At 36.1% G+C, this 11679-nt stretch overlaps 1 protein-coding gene across 1 annotated transcript in view; it reads left to right on the top strand.

Annotated features, from left to right (window-relative positions):
* The first annotated feature begins 613 nt into the window (after positions 1 to 613).
* LOC115437402 (complement factor H-related protein 2-like) overlaps positions 614 to 11679 on the top strand; it is a 29543-nt gene continuing 18477 nt past the window's right edge. The window contains exons 1-7 of the mRNA XM_030160629.1: positions 614 to 821; positions 895 to 1086; positions 4999 to 5178; positions 6885 to 7073; positions 7173 to 7256; positions 10005 to 10058; positions 10758 to 10805. Coding sequence (XP_030016489.1) covers positions 764 to 821; positions 895 to 1086; positions 4999 to 5178; positions 6885 to 7073; positions 7173 to 7256; positions 10005 to 10058; positions 10758 to 10805 — 805 coding nt within the window. The 5' untranslated portion in view covers positions 614 to 763. The remainder of the gene's footprint in view (positions 822 to 894; positions 1087 to 4998; positions 5179 to 6884; positions 7074 to 7172; positions 7257 to 10004; positions 10059 to 10757; positions 10806 to 11679) is intronic.

Below are 11679 nucleotides of genomic sequence, written 5' to 3'. Positions count from 1 at the left end.
GTAAATACATGAAAATATTTACATTTACAAAGAGAAAAAATTGGAGTTGTCATTATTTCGATGTTATTCTGATAGTATTTGACTGGGCCTGCCCACTGCAGATTGAATTGGTCTGAATGTGGAACCTGAACTAAAAGGATTGTTCATATTTTAGTGTAATTTTTACATTTCACAAATTCATCCCAATAGCCGGACTGGACCCTTTGGCGGGCCAGATTTGGCCCCCGGGCCGCATGTTTGACATCTGTGCTGTAGAGGGCTTCAAAATTCATGTATCAAATATGATATGTTTGGCATTATAGGGTTAATATAGAGACTGATTAATGCATATGTGTGGTCATTAGAACTTTACTAAACCAATAAATCTAATGTTAACCTTTGACTTTTTACACAGTATTATAAATACTTATGGTGGTTTTTAATTCTGCTTACACACATATTTCCTGTATTTTCCACTTTTATCTTGATACAGAGACTGACAAATGCATATAATTGTACATTTTATTTGTATAGTGCTTTTCAAGATACCTAAAATACTTACTATGGTCATTACAATCTTGCTAAAACCACAAATTGTGAGTTGCACAGTTTCGCTTCCATGTGTGTGATAGTGTGATGTCAACATCAGTCACACAGTGTGATGAGTGTTCAGTCTGCATTTATCTTTTTGGGTAAAGACTCTCAGCAATTATTAACAGCGTCTGTTGTTGCGAGCAGGCTCTGTGCTTCGTTCTGAAGTTGGAAAACTAAAATTCCTAACAGGATGTGTGTGAGATTCCTTGGATTTGTTCTTCTGATTTGTCTAGCTGGTGTACTGCGAGGTAAGAAAACTGAATCCTATGTTCATTTGTTTTAATAAAATTTCCAGTGTTTTAATATTTATCTTTGCTTCAGCTCAAGGTCCAGAACCACCATGTGAGAGTCCACAGCTTCAGGGGGGTTTTTCTGTCATCGAGGAAGACACTGATTCTCATGAACGAAAACTGTTTTATGCCTGTGACGACGGACTGAAGCCGGCGGTGGAGGGCTGGTGGGGAACAGCCACATGTCAGAATAGAACATGGATTCCTACGCCACAGTGTATAGGTAAGTGTTTTTAAATAACAGGCTTACTGTCTGCATGGTTGCCTCTCCATATCAGACAGACCTCCTCTCTGTCTGTTTTTAAATCCCTTCTTCAAACCCATTTTTTTCTCCTTGGCTTTTGAAACCGTATGAGATGTTTGAAGGTACTATCTTTATTCTATTGTTTTTACTTGGTAGCGGTTTATTGTTCTTATTTATCTATTTTATTTATTTATTTATTTTGTTGTTTTTTAATTGTATGGCTTTTTAGTCTATCTTGTATTTTATTCTTTTATTTGGGTTTTATTTATTCTTCTGTACAGCACTGTTTTCTTTTTTGTTCAGTTTCTATGTCTTTAAATCTATTCTGTATTTTATTCTTCTATTTGTTTTATTTATTCTTCTGTACAGCACTTTGGTCCACTGCAGTTGTTTTACAGTGCTTTTTAAATAAAGTTGGATTGGATTGGATTGGACTGTTAATAGATGTGTTTTTATTAGAAGGAGACATTTATGACATGTTTTGCACAAGAACGCCATCTGTCCGTCTTTATACAGGGTTTCTGCAGGTATCATCGAATCTAATTTAATGCCCTTTTTAATGCCACTTTAAACAGCTATAATGCCCATGTCCAACTGCAGATACAGTTTTATTTATAGTTTTATGTCAGTTTACCGTCCACAGGCTTTAACCAGGTTCTGAATAGTTCCTCCTCCTTTAATCACTTCTGCTGAAACTTGCATGTTCCCACTTTTCCGATATTTGCTAATACTCCCTCCCCTCTTTCGCCACAGCATGAGCATGCTCACAGCATGTTGCATTCCAAGCATACGGAATTGTGACTTCATGTATCGGCCATAAACAGTATCCAATTAAAGGGTTCTGTCTGTCAATCATGACACTATGCTTCCGATCCAAATTATTAAATGTTCATAAAATCAAAATAAATCGTGAATAGTAATGCTTTTTTCAAACAAGTGTATTTAATTTTTTAATGCCGCTGGACATCGAATTTAATGCTTTTTAATGCCATTTAAGACCTTCGTTTTCACAAAATCTATTTAATGACTTTCAATGCTTTTTAATGCCCCTCAGAAACGCTATTAGAAATCTTCAAATATCCAATCCAACTTTATTTGTAAAGCACTTTAAAACAACTGCAGTGGACCAAAGTGCTGTACAGAAGAATAAATAAAACCTAAATAAAAGAATAAAATACAAGAATAGATTAAAAGACATAGAACTGTACAAAAAAAAAGAAAAGTGTTGTACAGAAGAATAAATAAAAGCTAAATAAAAGAATAAAATACAAGATTAGATTAAAAGATGTAGAACTGTACAAAAAAAAGAAATCTGCTGTACTGAAGAATAAATAAAACCTAAATAAAAGAATAAAATACAAAAATAGATTAAAAGACATAGAACAACTGTAAAAAATAAACGAAAAAATAAATAAATAAATAAAAATATAAAAGAATAGATAAAACCTAAATAAAAGAATAAAATACAATAGATTAAAAAAACACAAGAAGCTGTACAATTTAAAAACAACAAAAACAACGACAAAATATATATATAATTATTTTTAATATATATAAAAAGTATCTAACATTTCTCATGATTTTTGATTCTAGACTAGTCAGAACTGTAACGCTCAGTATGTGGAGGAAGGTCCATGTGGTCCTGGTGAGCTGAGGCACAAACAGTCAGGATGTTACAGTTACAGTTACAGTTACAGTCGTACTAATGGCTCTGTGGGTCTGACAGCCCTCAGCCCACTAACTCTGGCTAATTATCTCACAGTAAAGTTGATGGCGACAGCAGGTGTTCTTTAACATGACAGAGGAATAATTATAACCCTGGGCCGACATGACTCTCAGTATTTAATCGCAGCGCTCAGAAGCTGTTTCCCTCCAGTCACCTGTTGGTGTTAAATGAAATTCAATGAATGAAAAAGGTGTTGAAGTATTTTCCCCCAGTTGGTTCCAGAGGGAGATGAGGGGGTGACAAGAGTTCATCTTCTGGACATAGTGTCTGTCCCATTATTCTCAGACAAACCAGCCGGTTTCAAGTCCCTTTGTGTCTGACAGTTTGTGTCTTAGAATGTTGAGTTAATATCTTATTACTCATTTTGTCACAGTACTGAAGTAATAAGGATTACTATTTCAACAAAACATCATCAGTGAGTAAAACTAACCTGTCTAACGATATTTTCAGTGCAAGACAAATTCCCCAGTGGTAACAAAAGTACATTATATCACATTGTATCATATCATATACGAGGAGGAGACAGAACACAGGTGTCAAACATGTGTCCCGGGGCCCAAATCCGGTCCTCCAAAGGGTCCAGTCTGGCCCTTGGAATGAATTTGTGAAATACGAAACTTACATTGAAGATATTCATCATTTTAGTTCAGGTTCCACATTTAATCTCAAGTGGGTCGAATTAGTAAAATATTATCAGAATAACCTATAAATACTCACAAGTCCAAATTTTTGTCTTTGTAAATGTAAAAAATTTCATGTAATTTTACTGTATTTGTATGTATGTATGTATCTTTATTTAGGCGGGACAGTGCACATTAATGAACACATTTATACATTCCATTTCAGTATAAACATGTAAATATGCTGGAGTTAATGCTAATTTTCATCTGCAGCCCCCACATAATAAATAACAGAGATCTGTGCAATACAAAACAAAACAAAACAATACAGTGTCATAAGGGCAGTACAGAGCAAGACAGTGCAAAACGCTATAGTTCAATACACTACAATATAGTACATATCAAGAACTAAAATAAACATTACTACTTAAAAGACAATACACTACGTGTCAGAGATTAAAATAAACATTTTATTTACACTAAAACCAACTATCATTTCACAAAAACACAAATAACCTGACAAATATGAACATTTTGAAATGTCTGAAGTGTAAGTTTTCCCATATTCTGCTCGTTCTTAAATGTTTGGTGTATTTGTTGATCCACTGTGATCTGTACGTTGTAATTTACATGTGCAAATGATAAACTGAGACAGAATATCATTAAAATTGCACTTAGTTTTCTTAAGAAATTTCAGTTTGTTCATGATATTCACATTATTTTAAAGGATAGTTGATAGATTTAAATATTTTGATCGCTTAATTTTACTTTTTTTGCTCTAAAACATAGAGGAAAATTTGGAGTTGACATCATTTATGTATTATTCTGTTATTATTTCACTGGTTCGGCCCACTGCAGATCAAATTTTAGCTGAATGTGGAACTGAACTAATTTGAGTTTGACAGCCCTGAGATAGAACACTGGACATCTGCTCTATCTGTGCTCAGACGGGCAGTGCAGTCCTGTGGTGCAATGGTGTTTATTCCAGTGTGCAATGTTTGTTTTCCAGCAGTTTTTTTTTTAAACCTGTTTTTTTTTTTAATCTAGTTCTTTCACTGCTGCTTATTACTATTATTATTATTTTCACACTTATATTGTTTGTATATCGTTGTTATGACTACTATTACTATTATCACTTTATCACTTTGTTATTAAACTGTATATATATATATATATATATATATATATATATATATATATATGTACACAGTCGTGGAAAAAATATTAGACTACACTTGTTTTCTTCAGTTTCTTGTTCATTTTAATTCCTGGTCCAACTAAAGGTACATTTGTTTGGACAAATATAATGAGAACAGCAAAAATAGCTCATAGTAGTTTCATTTCAGAGCTGATATCTATCCATTTTCCATGTTTTCTTGATAAAAACCAAAATCACTTCAGTTCTTCCATCAATATCTAAGGCATTGTTCTGACAAAAACAGTGCTTTTAGACACTCCGTGTTTTCTTTTCTGTCTGTTTTAGTTACATTACACACACAGGAGTTAGGACTGGATTGATTTTTTTTTTTTTTTTTTTTGTCCTAGATGCAAATGCTTGCATTGCACCTGAAATCCCCAATGCCAAGTACACAAAAAGCCCAAACGGCTGGCATGAGGAGGGACATAAAATCCGAGTAACGTGCATCGATGGGTATGAAGACAGAAATCACCTAGCAATAGCTCAATGTGTCAATGGAAACTGGACGTCGATGCCGGTCTGTGAGCGTAAGTTATCAGAAGATTTGTTCAGAAAATGCAATAATATTATAAATTATGGGTAACTGTATATTATATTTATATAGGTTTAGCACATACAGTATATAGTGGATTATGTAGTAAAATTACATATATATGATGATTAAATTGATAATGCATGTGCTAATTTCAACATATCAATTGCCTCTATATGTGTGCCAAGTTTGAAGTAAATTGAAACAAAATTGATGTTTTTATAAACATTTGAAATTTCGCCCGTTGTAAGAAAATGGGAGGGAAAAAAAAGATTTAAAAAATTCATAAAAAATGTTAACTTTGACCTACTGTTCCCAAAATGTAATCACATCTATTCTGGGTCACTAGCAATCTATAAACCCAATTTAGTATGAATATAACCAATAGTTTTGCTGCTAGAGTGTTAACAAACAAAGAAACAAAGTGAGCCAAAAACAATACCCCTTACCTCCTCTTCAGGGGGCGGAGTAACAAAATGTTTCAATGACACTAATTAGTATGTTGTACAAAATAATTGTCAACTTAATAAAGCCTTTTCATTAAAATATTTGTACATATCAAATTATTACAGTGTAAAATATCATAAGGTCAATATATTTACCTTCATGTAAACCAGAGTTTCTCAAACTGTGGGGCGGGCCCCCCAGGGGAGGCGTGAAGACTTGCCAGGGGGGTCATGGGATCACTCCTGGGTGTTTTTTTTTTCTTCAGGTTAGAACATGTAGCAGGTGGAACTAATGTTTTAGCATTGGAGCACCCTGGGCTCATTTTAGGGATGCACAACAGACAAATCTCCTGCCACGGTGATCTGTCGCTAGACTAAACAAAAAGTTTAGGTTTGGAGAACGGACAAGGATTTTACTGCAGTGTTTCTGTTTTTGCATAGTTTATACAGTTTGCACTTTAATGTTCTGAGATGTGCATCATTGCAGCCACTGATATTGTTAAAATCTTTGTTACCAAAATTAGTTTGTTGCTCTAAAAAAACCTACTTCATTGTCATAGTTGTAAGATAATTGCACATTTCCTATTTTTATTTGGAAAAATATTGCCTCAGGGAGCAGTCTGGTTGAGTTTATTTGTATTATTCAAGCAAAAATCTAAAAATTTTTAATTTGCACAAAAAAATTATTCAAGGAAAAGCAAAAAGTATTGTTGCGATATTGATGTTTCTTTCAGTAAAAGTAGTAATTGCCCCACTGTTGCAATGTTGTTGGGGTTGAGGGGGGCCTGACAGAAAAAGACTGAGAACCACTGATGTAAACTAAGCTTGCTGTGCGGCACCACTTAAACAAATTTTTTGGACATCTGAACATTTTTTGGGGGGGTGGCCCATAAAAAAAATCCAAACTTGATTTTTAAGACACACCCTACTATACACGTTTGTTGTATTATCATAAATTGACGTAATTTGAGTGTTGTATTTTAAGATAGAGGCTGGATTAAATTAGTGTATACTTCATCGTACTCTTTTTCAGATTTGTAAATAACACTAAAATTTTAAAGTATTTCTTATGTATTTCTTTTTTTTTTTTGTCTTATGTTTGATAATTAGCTTCAGGCATTTGCTTTTATTGATGGTTGTGTTGTGGTATTTACATGTCCATAATAAAACATTCATTCATTCATTTGTACCACATCTAATCTGAAATAACCCTGAAGAACCATCAGTCTTATGTGTTGTTTTGTTGTTTTGACAGGGGATGTGCACGCATGTGGACCACCCCCAAAAATCCTAAACGCAGTCATCATTAAACAGGTGTTTCAGAAGGTGTTTCTTGACAATTCAGAAGTTGAGTATGCATGTGAAGATGGATATACTTCAAACACGGGAGCCATTCAAAAAAGCTACTGCGTATTTGGAAACTGGACAGCGGTTTCAGAGTGCAGTAAGTGACCGCCGCAAAAAAAAGACTAGAAAAGAGAGACCCTTCCACACAGACTGAAGGGTTACTAAATGATCAGTATTTGTGTATTTTTCTACTTAGTTCGAGAAACACAACCAGACACCGGACGTGGTGGATCTGCAGCAGGTGGAACAGGGGCCACCAGTGGACACACAACATCTACAGGTGGAAATAAAGTACCGAGCTGTGATAGTGGGAACATTTGTGATTTCAGGAAACATTTTTTTCACTTAATAATGATTTTCTTTTCGCTCAATCGGGTAGACGTTTATGAATGAATGTCAAGAGCTTAAATATTCAGTCGTTACTAAAGTTTTTGCCATCAAAGCTGTGTTGATTGATTCACTTTGTCGCCTTGTAAAGTGAGAAACAGGCTAGAAAACATTCCATCCCAAAGCGCAGTGAATTCAATCTGCTTAGAAAACTTTAAATTACATAGAAAAGGTTAAAGTTAACTCAATTTATAATTCCTGTACAGAAATAGAGTCACATTTTACGTCTTTTTTTTTTTTTTTAACTTAGTTTTTATTAGATTTTCTCTTTTTTCAGTACAATATGCATTCAAGTACAGTTCAATTAGTTTCTTTTCCCCCTACACAGCTGCAATTATATTCTCACAAACCTCCACAAGCAACGCAGGATGAAAATTAGAGAAAACAATAACAATTATGGCAAACAAACCATGTTCACTTCCAAAAAAAAAAAAAAGGCTGTAGATATAAGTCTCACCAATAAATCACCAATAAATATTATTGCAGCAACAAAGGTAACATAGGTTCCCATCTTTAAGTAAATATGGTTTTCTAACATTTTACATCTTAATACACACACAGCACCTATCATAGTGTTTCTCAGTGTACACCCCCAAGACAACCCCCCCACCCCACCCCACCCCACCCCCGATAGGGCGTTGGAACATCTTCATGGTTGCGGAAAAAATTATTAGACCACCCTTGTTTTCTTCAATTTCTTGTTCATTTATTTTAAGTTCTTCCATCAATATCTATGGCATTGTACTGACAACAACAGCGCATTTATTCATTCCATGTTTTCTTTTCTGTCTGTTCTAGTCACATGATGCACACAGGACTGGATTAGGACTGGATTGCATAACCGTTGTTTCTGATGACTTTTGATGGTCTTATAATTTTTTCCGCGGCTGTATGTATTTACTCTGACAGAAATCCAATAATGGACTAAAATGTCAGAAATACGTCAGATCTGATTGTTACAATTAGGGATGCACCGATCCAATACCAGTATCAGGCACTGGCTCTGATACTCAGTGTGTGTACTCGTATTCATACTTGTAAAAGTAATCCAACACAAATGCACCGATACCACTTCTGTCCGTGTGACATTCCCAGTTCAGTGCAACAGGTACGAGGAGGAGGAATAATGTGTGTGAGTGTGAAGAGTGTGGAGATTGAACCAAATAAATGAGGGTGATCAAAGTAACGCTGACTGACAGTAACGTTAAAGACACAGACAGATACAGACGCAGCGTTCTGTCCGTCCTCTGCGTACATTCCATCCGTTTTCCAGGTGCTGGTGGATGCGCACCCAGACGGAGCATACCAGCAGAACCGTGTAGGCAGAGGATCTGTTCAAAGAGCCACTGTGTGAGTTAGAGAAAAACTACTGACACATTTAGGACAACTACCCAGGGCCGGGCTGGTTTCTGTCCTACTTATAATACTGTGGAGGTACAGAGCGGTGTGGACCATGCTGCCAGCGGAAGTGAAAACAAAATTTATTGCTCATTTATCTGTTCCCTACCTACTGAATCTAAGCTTTTAAACCTTACCTGCGAAAACGCTGCAATATTAGTATCACATTAGTGTTGCCTCTGTCATCTCTATGTTTGTTATTACTGACTTTCTTCTTCTTCTCAAAAAATTGTACTCCTCTTCGTGGTATTTGTCCAGTATGGTTAATTCAGAGCGGCGCCCCCTGGTGGACACGACACATTAAATGTCAGTAGCAGCACTTTGTTCCAGTCAGACTAATGACAACGACAATAAAGCACATTCACAAAAGGAACTAACAACTGGAATGGGATTATTAAGGACTCGTATTGGTACTCGGTATCGACAAGTACTCAAATGTAAGTACTCGTACTCGTACTTGGTCTGGAAAAAAGTGGTATCGGTGCATCCCTAGTTACAATTGTCTGATTCCTCCAAGTTATCAGATTTTTATGGTCATGTAAACCACCTCACTGATGGATTAATGCAGTAGTTTCCAACCTTTTTTGGCTCGTGACCTCATTTTAACATCACAAATTTGTGACCCCAAACATTCAAAATGAAGACTTTTTTTGCTAAAATTAATTTGTTTTTGATCATGTAATAGTTTGCTATACTATGTTGCAAATAAACATTAATTTTAGACAACATTTAGTCTATATAATGTATATTATTATGGACAGAGGCAGTAAATCCAGGTGTTGATTACTGCACAAAGGGAGAATTTTATTTTCCTTGGTCAGGATCTGTCCAGTCAGTCCAGCTGTGATTTACAAGGAGGACAATTAATACTGAACAAACAAGAACTGAAACTATGAATTATGAAAGAGCTGCAGCATCTGAAACTGACCACAATGAACATTTGACAGATAAACAGAACCACAGTGCTGCAGTTTTAGACTCAGTTTGTCATGTCTGTTATGGATTGGGATTGTCTCTGTCAACTCACCATATACTTTTTATTAGTAAGTTGGGTTGTTTTTTTAAAAAATTTTCATCAATTACTAGAAATTTCAGGCGACCCCATTTGAATTCCAGGTGACCCCACATGCGGTCCCGACCCCAAGGTTGAAAAACACTGGATTAATGGTAGTGACGTAGCTCCAATCAGATCCAGAATGAAAGAACTACAGGACGTTTACAGTGTTTTTTCTTTGTTCGTCAGACAGAGGAACTACATCTGGTACAGACAGAGACACTGATGACAGGAGAGTAACAGGTAGGTTTTTATCACCACTCGGCAGAGGGCTATTGTAATCATTTTATTGTCTGTCCGTCTGTCTGTCCATTCAGAGACATAATCGTATTATCTGAAGAACACACTGACATATCTGCACCAAATTTATACTGTGGATGCATGTTAGCATGGAGCAGAAGCCTATTGAAAATCAGTGACCTTGACCTACTTTTTCAAGGTCAAATGGCCTTGTGCAGTTATAATATCTGAGTACTTTCAAATATAAATATGTATGTAATAAGTTTTATGCAAAGACAGTCTAATCTAAATTCTGTAAACTAAATTCCGTAACTTTCAACAAAATCTTACACTATATTTGGCTGAGGGGTTTTAAAAGAGTGCAGCATGTTATTTTCTTTACATTATAATAATTTAGACCGCATAATTATTGATTTAATAAGATTCTGTTGGTTGATTACACACTAAATCCTGTTAGAAATAATGTCACGTGTCTGAAACGTGATGATTAGGAGAGATACTGGAGAACAAAAGCATAAGAAATGACGCTACTGTAAACTGTTATCTAATAATATAATGCACAACCATTTGTATAGTGTGCAATAGTGTTTGGCATTAATTAAAACATATTCATTGAATTACAAATAAAGGCCTGACTCTAACACCTCATTCCTATTTTATGTGTTTTATAATTTGTCATTATTTGTTCTGATTTTTCATCAGGATCTTCTACCAGAGGCGTTGGGGGAGACACTGGACCCTTCATATCAAGTACAATATTCAGAATAATTTCACCTTGAAATGGATCAGTGTTTATGAATCTATAGAGGGTCTGCACATACGTCACTTCCCCCCCAGGCCACGCCCCTCTCAGTCAGACTGAGTGTCTTAAACCAACCTGTTCAACATGACGGAGTATAGCAGTAAACACAGCCAGAGAAAAGGGAAAAGGTGAAATCTGAAATTAAATCAAGGACAGTTGGACTGGACATGGATCTGTACGAGCTACCAAAGAACAAGTGGTCCATGAACACTGACATGGACACAAAGGGAGGATCCAGACCTGGTCCAGGGTGGAGGGGATCAGCACTATTGGACCTGAAACAAATATACATGGTTTCATCAGGACTGACAACCAGGGTCCAAAACTAGGGCCCAGAACCAGCTGATCCAAAGGCTCCAAAACTAGGGCCCAGAACCAGCTGATCCTGACGAGACTTAATTGTAGGTCTGCGCCTTTTTCCCCGCCTAATTTAAACTGCAGAATTCTGTCTAAGTGGTGATGAAGAAAGAACATCTTCAGAGACAATGATGAGCCGAACCAGTCTGTCTTCAGAGCCATACATGTGTTTATTTGCAAAAGCAAGGAAAAACACATGGAGACACACCCGGGAATGGTCTGAAGGGTAGCTGAAAATCCCCTATCATTTATACCTTGTTTCGGGGCTTGGGGCGTGATTTCCCCGGGTCGCTCCTCCCAAAATCCCCTTTTTCCAGCCTTCTAGAAGATTCGGGGTACTTTTCCACTGGCAGAAACCATCCCTCGGTTTCTGTTACCCCCAGAAGCTTCCCCTTTAAAACCATCTTTGGTCAGGCACATCTGTGCCATTTACCCTACTTGCTGCCTACACACTCAAGGTCATTT

Source organism: Sphaeramia orbicularis, chromosome 17, assembly GCF_902148855.1.
Source record: "Sphaeramia orbicularis chromosome 17, fSphaOr1.1, whole genome shotgun sequence".
Classification (NCBI taxonomy): Eukaryota; Metazoa; Chordata; class Actinopteri; order Kurtiformes; family Apogonidae; genus Sphaeramia; species Sphaeramia orbicularis.
This window is presented reverse-complemented; position numbering and strand designations above follow the sequence as displayed.